Here is a 19,564-nt window from a genome sequence, read left to right as displayed (position 1 = left end):
ATACATCCCAGCTTTGAATCCCCATGCAAGGAATTTCTGAATGGGCTCATATCCACTGGGAGAAGCTGGAAAATACTTGATGTCCTCACAGTGGTTCTGTCCAGGACTGAGGAGTGCCTGGACCTCCTAATGTCCTTGGAACAGCATAGCTGAAGGGGTGGGATGATGGAACTGAAGCCCCTCAATAGCTGGAAAGCCGCATGTCTCCCATCTATATACTAATCTAGCCATAGCAGAAAGTGCCCTACAACTTGCTGCAGATGGTCTAAGTCCTGGACATTGTTGTGTGTTAGATGCCATTAAGTTTTATCCAATTTACAGTGATCCTACTAGGATTTTCAAGTTACATGAGATATATTAGGAACAAATTTACTTTTTTCTTTCCCCCGTAGTGAGTTTTGAACCCAGGAATCCTGAATCTTAGTCTGTTGGTCTATCTATTATATTACACTTACTCTGTGGACACTTTACTTACCTGTAAACCAGGTGGGCCAATGACTCCGGGGTATCCACGGGCCCCTTCATCTCCCTTCTGACCAAACATGCCCTGCTGCCCTCGGCGCCCAGGCTCCCCATCAACTCCCTGTTAGCAAAGACACCAGATCAGCATTGTTACCGATAACCCTCGGTGTGTGAATGCATGTGTACACGCCAACACAGGTGTGCCCCATGTCCCTCTCTAGGATAACTGAGAAACCGGAATGGTGGCAATGTAAGTCCTCACATCAAGAGCGTCAGCCTCTCATCTTGAAGGGCATGGGGATATCCAACATCATGGCACATGTAGGAAAACAGGGAGGAAGGGACTGAACTTCATCTGGAGGATTGTTGGGGAAAACAACTCCTTCCAGGAAAGCTTTTAAGGAGTTAGAACAAATGAGTTTCAATACAGATCTAGTTGTATATGTTTTTGATGTATGGTACTTACTGCAGAGCCTGGATGGCCAATGGGACCCTGGATCCCAGTTGGTCCTGGGGGACCCTGTAGGGAGAGAGCAAGCATGATGATGCCTGTTTTCCTCTCCTTAGTTCTCCAGCTTCCCCTTTCCCACACTCCTTCCTGTCCCGGCCAATACAGACAATTACAGCGAGTAAGTATGACCGGATGCCAAGCTGCCTCAGACTCACCGCATCACCTTTGTCACCCTTGCTTCCCTTCTGTCCTGGGCCACCCATCTCTCCCTACAAAAGAAAAATATGAGAGAGAGAGAGAGAAAGAGAGAGAGAGAGCAGTATGAGCACGTGCAGCATCGCCAGGGAAACTACTGCCAGGTAAACATGTCCCCCCTGAGGAAACTCTTGGCTGTGAAAAGCCATTGCTAGGGAAACCACAAGAAAATGGTTGCTGTGGGAGATGCTGTCAAGGAAACACAAGTTTCAGCTGTGGGGTGGACTCAGATTCTGCTTCCCTCATCCTTCAAACACAGACCAAGTGCAGGCTGCCTTACCTTGTCACCATCCTCTCCAGCAGGTCCTGGCGGTCCAATTGGGCCTGGAAGTCCCACTGGCCCAGGGATTCCATCCTGCCCAGCTGGGCCCATTGGGCCACGCTCGCCCTGGAAAATGAGAGCAAGGGTCAGACGGGAAGTGGAATTACTGACAATGCAAAATCACCAGTGGTTTATAGAAACTTTGAATTGCAATTCAAAGTGTGTCGACACTGTGATTTTAAGAATGCTCCAGGTATATCTGCATGTGATCCCATCCCCGTCCTGATTTGCCTTTTATTTCTTCTTTCAATGTGCTGAAATTAGAAGCCCATAAATGTAAGATGACTCTTAACGGTCTCATCTATTGTTAAGTCTGGATTGGTCATTTGGACCGCCCTCTTCATTTTACCATTATTGTCTTCTAACACTATTTTGCTTTTCTTACTGACCCATTGAATTTCTGTTTTCCCACTTGGTTTTTCATCCCCCTTTCACATAATATCCAGATATAAACTGAATCACCCACACTTTCTCTTGTACTCTTTTTTTGCCTCTTTATTTTTCTTTTTATTTACAGTAAACCAGAGCTGGGGAATACACGACACTCCAGATGCTGCTGGACTACAACTACCATCAATCATATCCAGTATAGTTAATGCTGACGGGAGATTGTTTAAACCAGTGATTCCCAACCTTGGATAACCCAGGTGTTCTTGGACTGCAATTCCCAGAAGCCTTCACCACCAGCTGTGCTGGCCAAGGTTTCTGGGAGTCACAGTTCCAGAACACCTGGGTTACCCAAGGTTGGGAACCACGTGTTTAAAACATCCAGAAGGCCATATAACTCCCATGCCTATAACATGGTTTGCTACAACCCGCAAATTAGTTGTCTCTGCATACATTTACTGTTGTCTAAGTCTTGTCACCCATCAAAGACAGAGAGGGAAGAAACAGCCTTGTAATCATGAGAAGGTGTACATGCACTCACAAAGAAAACACAGAGCATTACATGAGGATAAGAAGTCCATGTAAGAATTGCAAAGGACATAAGATCCAGGTAACAATGAAAGTAGATCTGAATGGAGAATTTCTTTCTGATAGATTGTTTTTAAAAGTAGGGCTTGGGAATTTACTGAGATCACATCCATAAAGCCTATGAAATGGCAAAAAAGATGCCTGCCTGCCAACATATATAGAGGGTGTTCCCTCTGTCTAAGCAAAAACCAGAAACTACCTGGTTCTGGGAAGGGACACTGGGGTCCCATATCAAAGACATGACCTTTTGCAAGCTCTGAGACATGACCATCTTTTACCAAACACAGATTGCAAGTAGAATGGTTCTTACATACCGGTGCCCCCTTCTCTCCTGTGGGGCCAGGAGGACCTTGGTTACCCCCTCGTCCTGGCAGTCCAATGCCCCCAGCTGCCCCAGAGGGGCCTCGCTCACCAGGAGGACCCTGTTGGAAAGGAACAGATCCATATCAACCCTCATTTGGAAACCTCCCTAGCCACAAGCCTCAAGGTCAACAATATTCATCACTATCCTCACCAACTCATGCAGAGACATTATTATCAAGAGTCCCACTTCATTCTGCTACCTCTCTCCATGTCAGCAGTGACTTAGAGCCACCCTGTCCTCCCTTGCCTCTAGCCCAAGACCATACATTTTAGGACAGAAGTCTTTCCCATAAGTCTTAGAGAAGATGACAGTCTACTTACTGTGGAGCCTTGTGGACCAGGTGGCCCTTCAGCCCCTTTCAACCCAGTTGGTCCCTGGAGTGAAAAACAAAATATTGAAATATAAGATTAGGAAAAGTGTGATATTTATCATGCATTTGAAACCACAGGCAGATAGACTTCTGTTCAGTGATGAAGCATCTGCATCACAGGTAGAACTGAGAAAGCCTCAGGCCCAAGAACTTCCTGGCCAACTGGTGCCAGTCAGTCTGCAAGACAGATGGAGCAGTGGTCTCTATCTGTGATTAAACAGTCTCCTAGATTTTGCTGTTTCACAGAATCTACTTTAGGAGGAGAAATTCACAATAAGCCTCTCTGTGCAGCAGTTCCTCCAAAGTCAGAGGGGTGTGCTAAAAGAAGGATCCCACCATCCTTCTGGCGTTGTTTTCAGATGAAAGATGGCACCTCTAGGGGCTAAGGGGAAAAAAACAGCCCCATGGGACCTCTCTGTCATTTCCCTAGATTTACAAACAGCTGAGTAAATGGCACTTAGGAATGTGACACATCAGAATTTATTTATTTATTTATTTATTTATTTATTTATTTATTTATTTATTTATTCATTCATTCATTCATTCATTCATTCATTCATTCATTCATTCATTCATTCATTCATTCATTCATTCATTCATTCATTTGATATTTACCCCGTCCCTCTAGACAGAGTCTACTCGGGGCGGCTTACAAACAGTTATAAAACATCATAAAATAATCATCATAAAACAATCACATAATTAAATCAACAAATTTAGATGTTCAAGATGGAGAAAAAGAAAACTAAAGAAGAAAAAAAATCAAGTATTGACTGGAGGGAAGGCCTGCCTAAAGAGTCAAGTCTTTAAATGACTCTTAAAAACACCCAGCAAGGGAGTCAGGGTTTCTTGTTCTTTCTTTCTGGGCCTCTCTCAGCGTTAGGCCCCTCAGCCATCTTTCCTGGCTAGAATGAGTGACTCAGGTAGATCTAGGTACTCTTCAGAAAAGTAACAGAAGCAGTATAAAGATAAAAAATCAATATAACAAACAAAACCACCACACTTTCCTGTCCTGAATTCGTGTGGGTTAGGTACTGTGAAATTCTGCCAAGACTGAAAGCTCAGTTGATGGGCTAAAGAATACAGACAGCTTTGCTGATAGCCTACTGCCAGCACAGCTGCTAGAGCTAGTTAGGGAAATCTGCTAGTCCCTCTGGAAGGCTAACACTTGCTAAAGATGGGCAGTCAAGTGGGACAGATTCATGGAGAGCCATGGAAGACAGGTGGGAAGTCTTGGCATATCTACCCCAGCTAGATCGTGCTCTTCTAAACGACACGTGATGGGGATTCTGCTATTGCTGGGCTATCCAGGTATCTCTGAATTCTGGATCCTGAATGAGCACACCTCATCTACTCTCCCCACCATCCACCCGCTTTCTCTTTCTTTCTGAGTAGGAATACCAACCATAGACCAGTGGGAGGCAACTGGACTGCAACTCTCACCCATTCTATCCAAGATGGGCAGTGGGGTGGGAACTATGGATATTGCAACCCACTGTATCTAAAGCAGGCTGCCTATCCCTGCTTTGGACATATGAAGCAGATCCTCTTAAGTCCTGGATTGTCACTTCACATGGTCTAGAGGGGTGGGGTAAAAATCAAATAAATAAATAAATAAATAAATAAATAAATAAATATTCTGTTTCACTTTTGGAGATCACACTCAGAGCCCAGACCTCTCAGAACCTAGATGTATTAGGAATTCTCTGGCTCTCCCAAATCAATAAATTAAGAAAAGGAGTGCTTTCATGAAGATCCATAGCCCCACAAACAGCCATGAGAATGTCACCCTGCTGGTTCACAGCACAGACCCATCTAACCCCACAGCGTGTCTCCAACAGGATGCCCAAGGGAATGCCTCAGAAACATCATCCACTTGTGTTTTGTTGCTAGCATCCAACATTTAGTATTAATAGATTTATGCACATGCAGTCTCCACCTAGCTATGAAAAACAAGAGATTATCTTTGATGTCTCAACAGCCTTACACAATGCCTAGGGGAGGAGCTGCTATGACTGGGGCAGGTTAACCTGCAGCTTCTCTGTTCCATGTCTTCCACCACTGCGACCACCCACCTCAAACCTTCCTTGCCAGTGCGACAAAAACTTACAGTCTCTCCAGCTAGTCCTCGGGCTCCTGTGAAACCTCTCACACCAGGAGGGCCATTTTTGCCTGGGATACCACTAGGCCCAGGATCACCCTAGAAATGATGGTCTGGCATTACTCAATAGCCAACAGAGAACAAACGCATGCAACAAACACATATCATTTGGAAACTGTTCACACAAAGGAAAGTAGGTTTTGTTAAAATACTCCCCCCCCTTTTTTTTCAAACCAGGAAACGTACAGTTTTCCAAACAGAAAGCATAATGAGTCAATGGCAATTTCCATAGTATACTGAACAGCCCAGGCAAATCCACCAAAGGGCAAGGGAAATCTGATGGAGCAGACTGTTCATTCATCCCTCTGCGAGAAGGCTGTTCAAAAACTTCAAACCAAATTCTGTTCTCCTTGCCCATCTTACTGAAAACATGTCTCTGTGTAGATGTGGGCCTGCTTTCCTTGCCCTGCCATGCTTTGTGTCACCTGTTCCTTTCTGTAACAAGTCCAGGTGTCCTCATGTATATCTGCTCTACAGTCTCTTTGCACCTGATTTTGCAAATTTCAGGCTCCACCAGTGAAAATCATTGCAAGACAGTGCACTGGATCTAAAGGCAAATGCAGCCATTTTTCTTATAAACACATAACAGAAACACTGAGGTCAATGTGGAAGTCTGTTTTGGGACATCCACATTTGCAAAACTCAATTCCTTCTTGCCTTCCTGTCTGAGACACTGACACCTCCAGAGCGTCTCACTGGAGAAGATTTGAATAATCACCTTGGCACCTTCTCTTCCTGCAGCCCCTGGAAGCCCTTGTTCTCCAGGGGGGCCTGGAGAGCCTGGGTGGCCTCTCTCGCCCATGGGTCCAGTTTCTCCTGAGTTTCCCTGTGATGGAGAGATAGTACAGAATCGTCTGAGAGCAGGGAAAGAGCAAAGACTGGTTTGGTTACTGGGGAAGCCAGACACTTGAATCTGCGTGATTTGTTTAGATACACAATACCAGACTTTCAGGCCTCCAGATGTTGATGAACTACGACTCACTTGCGTGCTTCTTCATTGGCCAAGCTAATCAAAGCTGATGGAAACTGGAGTCCAATAGCATTTGGAGGACTGTACCCTGTCAGGCCTGCAGCCAGAGCCAGATTGAGTCTGCCTTCAAGCAGATGGCCACAAAGAGCAACTTTCAAATTCCATATTGAGGTTCTGCCTCTCTTGTCTCTGTTCACTCTTTATTATCCATTACTGGACTAGTGGCTATCAACTCTGAAATCTTTCCCATGAAAGCTATCTCCTAAATTTGAAAATTTATTTTACTATGCGACAAATCTCACCCTATTGAAATAATTTCCTCCACTCAGTATTTCCTCTATATTAAAGACAGTGGAAACTTCAGTTATCAGGTTTTCTTCCATGTACATAGGGGTTTAAGTACTCCAAAATTCTTCATGCTCATTGATTTTGGCCATCTTGTCAGGATAAAGACCTCAACAAGAATATTTCAATCCCTTGAGTTTACTTGATTTCAGATAAGAGTCAGGCCAATTTCTTTTCTTCCCCTTCAAAGTCTCTATAATTTGTTTTCAAAAAAGTCCCCAGTCTGCTTTTCCTTTAAGAAGTAAAGCATGCACACACAGGAAGCAGAAAACGATCAGCTGATTGATAAAAAAGATGCCAACAACCCATGTAGTGTTTCAAATTATTAAAGAAAGCAGACACCATCAAATTCAGGGCAATTCAAGCAATTTGTACAGTTTTGTTAAAAAGGGGGGGCACATTTCTATAAAAGGCATTGAATTTTGAACAAATTGTTTCTGTGTGCACAAAATGTTATTCTCCACAAGGCGAGGACTTTATTAAAGGGTCCTGTAAATTCCTTTCTATTCTTCTTGATGAGGAAAAAATGTTGCAGTTTCTTACCCAAGCTTGCAAAGATGAGAGGAGTGAGGATATACATCCCTGTATATACACACATATTTTTGTAGCTTCTGCTACACTTCACAGGAAATTCAGCTTAGATGGTTTTTTTGATTATGAATTAAAGATTTTATTTTAATTTTTTTTTTTTACCTGAGGTCCTACAACTCCTGTAGGTCCTGGTGGGCCAGTTTTTCCATGAAATCCCTAGAGAAAGGAGAAGTGAAGGTTAATATGCAAAAAAGAAGGTGGCATCACATGAGGAGTCCTATGGGGAATTCAGTTACAACTCATGCATTCACTGGGGACATTTACTAGGGAACATTTCAGCCCTTTTTAAGAGAGTCCTGAAGCACTGACTTGATGCACTCGGTCTGGGACTGGCCCTAACATTAGGCAGAGTGAGGACACTACCTCAAGTAGCAGATTCTAGTGGGTAAGGAGTACCAATTGTTTGCTGGAAGACAGAGCAGTGGGCTTCACATAGTCCAAAAGCACACTGCTAGCACTGAAATCAAATATTCAGTTCCTACTGTGGTGGACTTCTATATGTGGAAGAGCTGGGGAGGAAAAAGATTTTGCATCTCCCCAGGCAGCAAATGTCTTACGCTGACTCTGATACTGCCTAATAGACACTCAGATGGACCCAGTGCAACATTTTCTAGTTCTCAGGGACTTGCCGCCTGAGAACCTCACAGAGAAACCATATCTTATTTTAGTCTCTTCCAGAAGAAAAGATGAAAGGAACTGTGGGGAGGGGGCTGCAAATATTAAAGGGAAAATGAGGGGAGGAAACCATATTGCTGAGGGGCCTTGAGGCAGTAGCAGCTTCTGAGCACTCTGCAGAGTGTTTACCTCATCCCAGCATTTCAGAGGAGGCACACCTCCACCCCATGTAGCCAACAAACCACTTATGACTTGAGGCAAGACATTTCAGGATTAAGGACAATCAGAAAGGTAAGCCCTCACATAGGGCAGGGTGAGCCAAGGGCGGAGTTTCAGATGTTATTGGACTGCAACACTCATCAGCCCCAGCTAGCAAAGCCAGTGGAGAGGAATGCTGGGACCTGATCTACCACATGAGGGCCATTTTTTGACCATCCCAGGGCTAGAAAAAGAATAAAATGACTTAAACCACCCTTGGATTCGGCTCAGATGGATACTCACCGGCTCACCTCGCTGACCTGGATGGCCTGGTAAGCCATCCTTCCCAGCAGGGCCCTGCCAAACAGAAATATTTTTCTAAACTTACTTCATTCATGCTTTTTAAAGTATCTTCAATGGTTGTTTTGCAATACTATTGTGAGAAATGTCTGTTGTTGGGAGAGGGTTGTGAAATCGTCCATGCCACACAGGATGGGTAGCCCACACTGAACTCGAGCCTGTGCTGAACCACAGTGGGCTGTGATGAAGCTGGACATCTCCAAGGAAAAATGAGAAGCAGCTGGGAAACATCTTGAGTGTGAAAAACCCACAAGGGATATCTCAAGAAGGAGGCAGGGGCTGCATTTTTTCCAAGTGGTCTTCTCATCAACAACATGGGAACAAGGGAAGGAGTAGAGGACTGTGAAATAGGAAACCAGGTCAGCAGGAAAAAGCTCCCAATCAAAGGTCTGAGAGTAGGACAGAAACTCTTTTCAAAGGGACTTGAATCAGGGTGATTCAAAGGAGCACGTAGGACTATTACAATGTTGAGTCAGAAACATGTTCTGTAATCTGCATGTTTCCCTTCCCCACCATCACCTTCATGCAATTAAATGTTTTAGGAGAAACTAATTCAGTTAAAACACAGTGCCGGTGGCAACAGACACAATGAAATTAACAACAACAGCAATGCAGGGAGTGGGTTCCAATTTGGACTGATTTTCTGTAGCAACAAAACAGATTTGTTGCCAAAAAGATTAGCTTCAAATGCTACAAACCTGGCTTTGTTGACATCCTTTAAAATCAGGAGTGGGGAAAATGCAACACACACACAGCTGACACTGTTGGGCTGCAACTCTCATCAGCCTTAGCCAGCACAGCCAGAGGGAAGGGATCACGGCAGATGAAGTCCATGTTCTCTACCCTTGTTTTATATTAATCATGCCAAGGCAACTCTAGACCCCATGGAGAACTCTCTAACAGAGGTTAGAATGGAGAAGAATGACCAGTGACAGAGGGTCACACTAGAGGCTCCAGCCATACCTCTCACAACAAGTCTGTATGCATAGATCTTCCAACCACACTTTCCCCCCTTATGGCAGACAGCAGTAGGCCACCAGTGCTAGGTATTCAGGGGTAACTTTGCATGTGCTCATTCCAGAGCCCTCTGTCTCCCTGCTGAAGCCACTGGCAGCCCCTACCTACAACCAGCTTTGGGCTGACTGAGGAAATTTCCCTCCCACTAATATAAAAGAGGGGAGAGAGATGATGGAAGGCATAAAACAGCAGGAGACCATAATTTCATCCACACACACCCATCCTGTCCAAACCAACCACCTACGTGCTGACCAGGATTTTGGATGGCCGCAACAGTTCTACAGCACATCTCTTCCTTTGCCTCATCAGGATTTCCTCCAACCCATTCCAGATTAAATCTGCCCCTGCAATGCATGGAGGGGGATCTAAAGCAAATAGAGAATGTAAAATGGGATTTTCGCATTTCAGAGCCTTAATTTTTTCAAAGATGCACTGTGTGGAAAGCAGAACCTTGGATGCAATCTGGAACCAACATAAAGCCATGTACGCAAAAAGTATACTTTATGTGACACTTTGCGAACTGTCTTAAAACTTACACACAGTCATGAGGAAAAAAGTACACACTGTTTGAATGCTATCGTTTTATGAATCAGGGTATAATAAAAATCATATCCTTAGTAGATCTGGAAATCAGGCAAATACAACCTCAGGTGAACATGGCATATTGCATTGTGTCATGATTTATTTTACAAAAACTAAGCCAAAATGGAGAGGCCACACAACCGTCCCTTAACTAAAAAAATTAAAACTAAAAAAAATTAACCGGCCATTAAAAGAGATAAAAGTCAGAGGAAGACAGCAAAGATAGGGATGGAGGGAGTTCCAGGGCCTGAGAGCAGCAACAGAGAAGGCCCTCTCCCATGTCACCACCAAGTGCACCTGTCAAGGTGGTGGGACTGAAAGAGAAAGGCCTCTCCTGATGATCTCAACACCCAAGCAGGCTCTTCATGGGAGACACGGTCTTTCAGACAGCCTGGATGCAGGCCATTTAGGGCTTTATAGGTTAAAACCAGCACCTTGAATTGTGCCCATTAACGGGTCATAGCCAGTGTGAACTGAGTGTTTTGGACCAGCTGAAGTTTACGAACATTTTCCAAAAGCAGCCCCATGTAGAGTGCCTTAAGGTAATCCACTCGGGATGTAACTGAGGCATGTGTTACCATGGCCACATCTGACCTTCCCAAGGAATAAGTGATATTTTTCTTCGGCAGTGGGACCTCCCCTTCATACATGCCTATAGGGGCAGGGGGAGGTCACAGCCATTTAATTTTCCAAAGGAAATTAATGATAGTTGCCAAAATTGAATTTCTGCATTCAGGTATGAAACAGAAAGAAATATTAGGGAAAGTGGAAAGCAATAGGAAATAGGAAGACCAAATATCGAATGGATTAATTTGATAAAGGAAACTGAAGCCTTTAGTTTTTAAGACCTCAGCAGGGCTATTAATGATAGGACTTTTGGAGGCTGTTAATTCATAGGATTGCCATAAACTAGAAGCAATTTGATGGCACGTAACAACACTGTTCTAATTTCTTTCACGCAACAGATTATAAAGCATTTCTTTTACAAAGGAAATAGGCTGGGGACTTCATTGCTATAACTTCTGGAAAATACCTCCAAGAATTAAGCATTAGTTTTCAATCCTATAACCTAAATTACCAAAGCAACAACAGTCTATTCTGTCTGTCTCCAGAGCTCATTCCTTTGCTCTCCCATATTCAGGTCACATTATGCAAAAGAGAGAATATTATCCGAGAATCAAGCGATAAATTACAACCAGCCTGCCATTCGAAGTGGAAATTTGTTAGTGTTCCGGAGACTAAGCTACTCAAGGCAGAGCTTTGTCACTGTGCCATCATACCTGCAAACAAACCCCATTCTTACCCTCTGAACTGTCGATTACAAAACAAAGTAAATTATGAACCACTCCTATTCTGACAATCAAACAGCACTTAAGGAACTCCTTTAATACATGACTTGGCCTTCAGGCTTAGGTTTTTCAACGAACACTTAAGTGGGGTTTTGCTTTCTATCTTGTGTGTAATTCAAACATAGCCCTGCATGTATCGATCTGGTGTCTTCTGGGCTACCTTCAGCTGGACCACTCCCACTGTGCTCTTCCCTGTATTACAGTATGTCTTATGGGGTTCTGGTGCTACATCTCCAGCCTTTTTCTAGACAACTAGGAATGGGAGTGGCAAAAACAAGGGGATACCTACAGGAGGGCCTTTGGGTCCTGGAAATCCATTGGAGCCTTGTGGTCCAGTGGGACCCTGTGGAAAAAGAAGGTTGAAAAAATCATTATGGGGTTCATCTCCAGCTTCCTCTCCTAGACTTTGGCTAATCTGCCTCCTCTTTCACATTTTAGACCCCAGGATAGCATCACATGACATCATAAAACGTTAACCTCCTCCCCAGCTCCATAGCCTTGGTGATGTAAAGACCTCTATGATATCAAAGCTTTTCCTCCTGAAGCAGACTTTTGACAAAAGACAGAACTGGAGTCTTTGGCTTTAAATCCTCCCCAGTCTCCCCTCACCTGTACTGATTTGGCCACTCAACTCACCTTTTCTCCTACCACTCCTGGGGCCCCATCATGGCCAGAGTCACCCTGCACAAGGAAGAAAAAAATATATTGTGGAATGCAGAAGACAAGAGTTATGGGGACTAAACTGTAAAATGGCCTTAAAGCGGGAGGGGGGGAGGGGAAGAAAGATTTTAAAAGCAGCAAGGACAATAATTGGGTCAGATGGCCAAGCAGGCCAACCTGCCTATTCGGATAAATCACACAGGGCTCCTGACATTCTACTGTTTTGAGTGCCTTTCTCAATGTTTTTCCACATCATCATCATCATCATCATCATCATCATCATCATCATCATCATCATCATCATCATCATCATCATCTCTCCAGTGGAAAATAAGTCAGGGGAACGAGTGTGGCCCGACCTCATCTGTCATTTTGTAACCTTTTCTGTTCATGGATGGACTTGTAGCTGCTGTTGTTTTAACATGAGGTCCTATTTAACCATGACATTATCCATGTAAATACTGAAATGATACAGTCGTGGGACATCCATTCCACATGTGATTAAGGGCTAATTGAGACCAAACATTTGTTCTTACAAAATTACCAAGTTCTGTACTGATTGTTTTGGTATTTTTCCCACTGTCCATCTGACACATCTTGTTCTGCTATGTTCACTGCATTTTTTCCACTCCTGTCTAGCCTTTATTTTTATCCCCCCTGAACACATGATTTATTTTGTCACCAAGTTCATTTCAGAGGGTTGAATTTAGTTCAGTGGTGCTTTGTCATTAAATTCATGTTTCCATCACTGCCTCTCTCTGGAAGCCTTTAGTTAGCACATGGAAATATACTAATGTTAAATATACTAATACAGTATACAGACAGAGAGACATTAACATATATATAAACGCTCCAGAAGATAAGCTATAGGAGGCAAGTGGATTTTTCAAAGGATTTCAAATGTTTCCTGGAGAGAAGCAATCTATAGAGATGTAGAGTTGGAACGTGATGTTTGGGTACACATCTCAGTAACAGCTATACCCCTTTCTCATTAACCAAGACTAACCAGGAGAAAAAGGCTCCCTCTTGCTTCCTTAGCTCCCTCTGAAAGAGTCCTGTGTTGCCTGGCATTCGCTCACATATTGTCTAGTACTAATGGAGAGAGATAAGGCAGTTTCAAGACTCCTAGGACTTGGGTGTACTGAACAGGAGTGTTTCACATTCCTGAATTTTGAGACATCCTTCCATTTGGTTACAAGCCACTTGTGCAGCAAGTTCAACGTAACTGAGGTTTTTACGTAGGAAACATGCTAAATCCCAAAAAGACCCTTGTACAAGATTAATCAAATGTAACATTTAAATGATGCAGAAGACAGCTACTGTGTTCACGTGGAGTGCATTGGGAATGGCAAAAGAGCCAGCCATCAAGATACACATGTAAGATATCTGCATAGGAGACTGAGAAGGGTTGCAGACCACATATGATGTATCTAAGTAAGCAATACCTTTGGTCCTGGTTTTCCTGTGGATCCCGGCAAACCACGCTCCCCTGGAGGACCCTAAAAAAGCAGAGAAAATGTAGACTTGAAACTCTTGGCTGCAAAAATCCCACATGGGAATTAGATCAGCTTTCAATAAACCCAGTGCCGGAGTGGAGTGGATTGATGTTATATATGCTCTGCTCTTTAGTTAAGAAGCAAGATTTATGAAACCTGTATAAGGCACAATTCTTGGAAGAAGATGAAAGACTGGTAGCCAAGCCACCTGTTGCAAGCAAACACAACACCATCCTATGGCACCTTAAAGTCCTACGTGTTTTATTGCGCATAAGAGTTTGTGAACTGAAGCTCACTTCTGCTAATGGAGGCCACAGAACCCCAAAGTCGGTGCCAAATAAACCTGTTGGCCTTTTAAGGTGCCACAAAGCCTCTCTGCTATTTTTACCAGAAAATGGGCCACTCTCGTTGTAGCACTTTCAGGCTTAGCTAGGCATATAGGAAGCTAATCAAGTGGCCAATGTCTTTTGTTGTTCTTGTTGTTGGCACATCACCCTTGCCACTATTTTAACCAATGCAAAAGCCTTTCTCTGTCTTGAGAACCAAGCAGGGCGGACGGCAAAGTCTGGACAAGGCAAGAAGTTTTGTGTTCTTTGCACCTCAAAGGTAAACCGACTAGACCAAGCCTCCTCAACCTGGTGATCTCTTTAGTTTGCCTTGAACCACGGTGCCCCTCCTTGCTCTCCCCTGTGCTCTAAAGCAGTGGTCCCCAACCTTTGGCCTCCAGATGTTCTTGGACTTCAACTCCCAGAAATCCTGGCCAGCAGAAGTGGTGGTGAAGGCTTCTGGGAGCTGTAGTCCAAGAACATCTGGAGGCCCAAGGTTGGGGACCACTGCTCTAAAGCACTGGTTCTTAACCTTGGGTTACTCAGGAGTTTTGGACTTCAACTCCCAGAAGCCTTCACCACCTGCTGTGCTGACTGGGGTTTCTGGAAGTTGCAGTTCAAAAGCATCTGAGTAACAAAGGTTAAGAACCACTGCTCTAAAGAGTGAAGGCAGCAGCAGACAGCTCTGGAGACATAGCTTCTCTTTCTAAAACTGACACATATGGATCAGAAAATAAATCAAGTTTCTTCCAAATTAAAAATGAAGGAATATGTCAAGATTCTGAATTCAGCATTCTAAATTCTGCTTTTTAAAAGGAGGCTCAAATTCCACCCTTCAATTAGATTACAGGCATTCTTTTTAAGATACCTACCATTAGACACTTAAAATCAGGTCACAGTGCCTTACACAGCAGCATGATTCCAAGACTGGGCTGTGGTCTCAGCACAGCTACCTCTCGCCCTACCTCGCTTTGGATTTATCTTTGTCTTATTTCTAAGTGCACAGGCAAAGGATTGCACCTTTAAGTGGATTTACAAGTAATAATGATGCTAAGAATCAATAGCTGAAATTCTGTTGCTTAGTTTTGTAAAATATATACATTTTGTGAGGTAAACTGCCTCAAGAAATCACAGCAGGCACTATTTGAACTGTTGCATATTGAGTCACATGACTTGGTGTGCAACAGACAAATGCCTATAGAGATTTCTTCACTTGAGGCAGTTTACCTCGGAAAGTTAACATCTTTTGTGTAACTAGGCAACAAGATCTTGGCCAACCTGTCACATTCAAGAGAACCATCCCAACAGTTAATTAGAAGCGCCAATAAGGATTACAGTTTGTTTTGCTACATATTTTTTGGGGGGAGGTTTTTGTTATGCATCTGAAGCGTTCCACAATGGGCTACTGGTATAAATAAATTAAACATTTTTGTTTTAATTGATAAAAATTATTTTCTCCTTCTTAACATCTTCCATATCTGGATCATATGTGGGAAGAAATGAAATGGGAATACAAATGTAAATCAAATTCAAATCAGATGGATTTAGAATGCTCGTGCATCATTTCCAATGCAGAAATGGACAGATCCTCGATAAATGTATTCCCGGTGGCTACTGCATTCATCAGAGCTTCATGATGCAAAGGGGATAACCAGGACATAGTTATACCAATGCAATTTTAAACAAATAACTTGAAGCATTTGAGAAGAGGAGCTGCAAATTACAACAAAATCCATTTTAAAGGTTTTCCCCCCACATATTTAAGAAGATACATCCTTCCCCACCTCCCCAAGACTCTGTCCCACATCAGCACGGGCACTGTGTGAGTCAGTCTTATCCAACTTCTGGATGAATCGTTCTTGGATGAGTAGATCATTTGCCAGTATATAGCAGGGATGAATTAAATTTTTGAAACAAGAATTGCATTCTCATGTGGGAAAGTGATTTGGGACTGCATCCTGATAGAGCTGTGATGCCCATCTTTGGCCCTGGTTTCGTCAGCTTTCTGACAAGCCTTTAGTTGTTGGCTTTCTTAGAAGTCATTTTTTTCATAAGTCCACCCCAAAAGCAAGCCCCATGGGGCAGTGGTTAAACCACAGAACTCTAGTCAAGCCTCTGCTTGCAACCTGTGCTTAATCCTGACGGGTTCAGGTAAATGGCTCAAGGTTGACTCATCCTTCTATCATTATGAGGTCACTGAGTACCCAGTTCACTAGGGGCCAAAGTGTTCCTTACATAGTTGTTGTAAACTGCCCAGAGTGCTTTAGCACCAAGGAGTGGTATAGAAGTTAAAACAACAGCAGCAGCAGCAGCAGCAACCAAAACTTTACAGGAGGCAGTTCATGAAAACCAGTTTGTCCTCTCCTTTTCTCTGTATTGGGCTTTCAGAAATTATAAAGCCATTTTTAGTTCCATACAGAAGCAAAAAAGCTGCTGTAAGTATCCAACACAAAATCTGGAAAACAGAAAGAGACCTAATAGACCCCAGGAATTTGCATCCCTCTATGTTATACTGGGATGTACACAACATGTGAGATCTCCAGAGTTTTGTCCTTCCAACTACACTTGTTCTCTTCTCATCACTTCTCTTATTGGTATTTTTATATTATCATGAATTATTTTCCAGCAAGAAGTCACGGATGAGAAAAGTAGTAGCGAAATTTAAATATAGAAAAAAGTGATTTAATCAAACAAGGTCTATCTTTGCTGTTCATTCACATGATACTGAAAATTATATCTATATGACATCCCTACTAGAGCCCTGTGCTATTGCGTGTCAGATGAAAGCTCACCGGAGGACCACGTTGTCCAGTCTGCCCAGCTTGGCCAGCTTTGCCCTACAAAAGAAGAAAAAGAGAAATGGGTAGTGGAACAGGAGTTATACAATTCATGCATGTATTCACGTGCCTCAGTGAGACATGACAGCAGAGGTGGACAACTCTAGCCCTCCAAATTTTGTTGGACTACAACTCCCATCAGCTTGTGGGAGCCTGACCAGTGATGAGGAATGATGGGAGTTCCAGTCCAACAACACCCAGAATTTGCCCATCCTTGTATAATACTGAGATGCACAGATGACTCCATGTCTCAATGCCATTGGTTCTCGAGAAGTTCCTGTTGTACTGAGGCACTGAGAGTTATTAACTCACCGGACTGCATAAATCTGTCATGTTTTGCATGATCCTTTAATCTGGGACAAAAAGAAGGAAATCCAAGAAGCTCTACTTTGCCAGAAGTAGCCGAGTCCCCCTCAGCTCACTGTAAACTGTGATCTAGCTCTTAAGTATGCAATCAAATCAACACTGGAGCAGAGTTGGGAGGAAGCTGTTAGCTCAAATTGAAAGTGATCTGTACAGGATTCGTCCTTGAAATCATGTCTGAAATCAGCTCTTACTCCCAAACCTAAATATTTACATGATGATTGTAGAAATGGGGAAGGCAAAGCACTTTGTGCATGTTCATATCCATTTTCATCTTTTAACCTCTAAAGCTGAGCTCTCCCAAACTTTGGACATTTTAAAAAGCAAGACACTCAGGCTTTGATGCTTGTTTGAACTCTTCCTTGGTGCTTTCTCCCTCCATACATTACTCTCCAAGCTTCTTTTAAATCTCAACTCATCTGGAATCTTCTTCATATATCCACCAAGGTGTCTTTAGATGCCTCTCACGTTTTTCTTTGTTGGAATTATTTGTGATTGTGCCTCCAATATCTCATCTAACTTCCATCTAGTGTAAATTCCCTTCTATTTGAGCATTACTGAACATAATGTCTCATCCAGTATTTCCTTAAGCTTATTGAAATCAGCATTCTGGGAGTTCCAAATGCACATTGTACTACTCTCAACTTCCTCTTTCTTCAGTACAATGAATCACAAGAGGGCATGATCATGTCCACTCAAATTGCCTACTATTTCCAGCTTCCTGGTTAGTTTTCCCTGTTGGGCATGACCAGATCCAACACATCCAATCCCCTCACTGCTTCTATCACCTTCTGGAAGACAAAGTGGTCAGCAAGGGAAGTAAACAATTTAGCAGAGTTGGACTTTCCAAAGATGCCAGGGTAGCTGAAGTCTCCAACTAGCATTGTATCTCTCCTCTTTGAAGGTGTGGTAATCAAATTCAGGAGTGCAACATGCAAGTCTTCATCCCATCTTGGAGGTATGCAGAAAAACTATGTAAATTTCACTATAGTTTTCCTCTTCAATTTTTCCCCAATTACTCTTCACTAGCCTTCTTTACTCCAAATCACAGATCTTCTGAAAGGTATAATATCTTCCACATACAGTGCTACCTGGACAGTCTATGACATTTGAATATGTTATACTTTTCAACTACTGTATTCTGACCCCGTCTGCTTTTAGCAATGTTGCAAACTCATATTTGCCTTCTTATTTTAAGAGTTCAAGTTTATTTTGTTTATTTCCCATGCCGTATGCATTTGTATAGAAGCATTTTAAACTATGGGTATTTATGCCAACTTCTTCCTTATTGCATTTTCCTATCTGTTGATAAACTCCTATGCCATCATTCTAGTTTCAAATACTGTACATAACAGACAGGGAGGTTGGCAAGACTTTGGGTCCAAGTCTTTGGCACCAAGTCCAAATCCTTGGTAAAGGTAAAGGCTCCCCTTGACAATTGTCCAGTCATGTCCGACTCTAGGGGGCAGTGCTCATTCCTGTTTCCAAGCCATGGAGCCAGCGTTTGTCTGTAGACAGTTTCCGTTGTCACGTGGCCAGTGTGACTAGACACGGAATGGCGTTACCTTCCCACCGTGGTGGTACCTATTTATCTACTTGCATTTTACATGCTTTCAAATTGATAGGTTGGCAGGAGCTGGGACAAGCGGCGGGAGCTCACTCCGTCGCGTGGATTCAAACTGCTGATCTTTCAACCTTGCAGCCCAGAGGCTTTGCAGTTTAACGCACAGCGCCACCATGTCCCTGGTACCAAGCTCCAAGTCTGAATTCCTATTTAAAATAAGTCCCCCCACAAACCTGGGAAAAAGGAGGGGAGTTTGTTTGTTTGTTTGTTTACTTATTTATTTATTTATTTATTTATTTATTTTGCCAGCAAGTCCCTTACTCAAGTCCCCAACCTTGATCACATATACTCTTACTCTCAACTTGGTGTCCCTCTTTTCTATGAAACAAGGTAGATAGGCAGTCTATCTAGGGACAAGGAATTAGTACAGAATAACTAGTTTGGCCCTCTTCCCATGTTATAAGCCGCCTAGAGTGGTCGTAACTGACCAGATAGGCGGGATACAAATAAATAAATAAATAAATAAATAAATAAATAAATAAATAAATAAATAAATAAATAACCTTTCTAATATATAATTTTACTAATGCTTAGAGAAGTTACATCTTTGCGTCCAGAAAGATTCAATGTATAGCACAGGTTTATAGGATCATTTTTCCACATGAATCAGAGGGAAGGGGTGATGATGAGTGGGCCATGATGAATCTTGGCTAATTCTCTATAATGTTTCTGGATCTTTGCACCAGGGAGGTGGTCCACCTAGCTGCTTCCTCTGCACTCCCAAGTAAGGAGCCACTGCCCACCACTACAACTGTACCAGATCCAAATTTGCCCCATTCGCCTTCCCAGCCATTTTCAATACAACCCAGGAGCATTTTCTCTCTTTGTTGGCTTTTCAACCTATATCCCCAACTTCTTTCAATAGCACTCA

The 19,564-nt window shown here is 43.0% G+C and overlaps 1 protein-coding gene across 5 annotated transcripts in view; it reads right to left on the bottom strand.

The window, feature by feature from the left end:
• LOC110071416 (uncharacterized) overlaps window positions 1–19,564 on the bottom strand; it is a 181,834-nt gene that overhangs the window by 32,936 nt on the left and 129,334 nt on the right. For all 5 annotated transcript variants that reach the window (XM_078386437.1, XM_078386436.1, XM_020779102.3 and 2 more), the window contains 14 exons: window positions 16,662–16,706; window positions 13,493–13,546; window positions 12,024–12,068; window positions 11,677–11,730; window positions 8,383–8,436; window positions 7,369–7,422; window positions 6,079–6,186; window positions 5,310–5,399; window positions 3,150–3,203; window positions 2,780–2,887; window positions 1,449–1,556; window positions 1,129–1,182; window positions 929–982; window positions 476–583 (listed from right to left, as the gene is read on the bottom strand). In XM_078386437.1, coding sequence (XP_078242563.1) covers window positions 476–583; window positions 929–982; window positions 1,129–1,182; window positions 1,449–1,556; window positions 2,780–2,887; window positions 3,150–3,203; window positions 5,310–5,399; window positions 6,079–6,186; window positions 7,369–7,422; window positions 8,383–8,436; window positions 11,677–11,730; window positions 12,024–12,068; window positions 13,493–13,546; window positions 16,662–16,706 — 990 coding nt within the window. The remainder of the gene's footprint in view (window positions 1–475; window positions 584–928; window positions 983–1,128; window positions 1,183–1,448; window positions 1,557–2,779; window positions 2,888–3,149; window positions 3,204–5,309; window positions 5,400–6,078; window positions 6,187–7,368; window positions 7,423–8,382; window positions 8,437–11,676; window positions 11,731–12,023; window positions 12,069–13,492; window positions 13,547–16,661; window positions 16,707–19,564) is intronic.

This window comes from Pogona vitticeps, chromosome 2 (assembly GCF_051106095.1).
Source record: "Pogona vitticeps strain Pit_001003342236 chromosome 2, PviZW2.1, whole genome shotgun sequence".
In the NCBI taxonomy this organism is placed as follows: Eukaryota; Metazoa; Chordata; class Lepidosauria; order Squamata; family Agamidae; genus Pogona; species Pogona vitticeps.
Note: the sequence above shows the minus strand (reverse complement) of the source record. Positions and strands in the feature narration are given on the sequence as shown.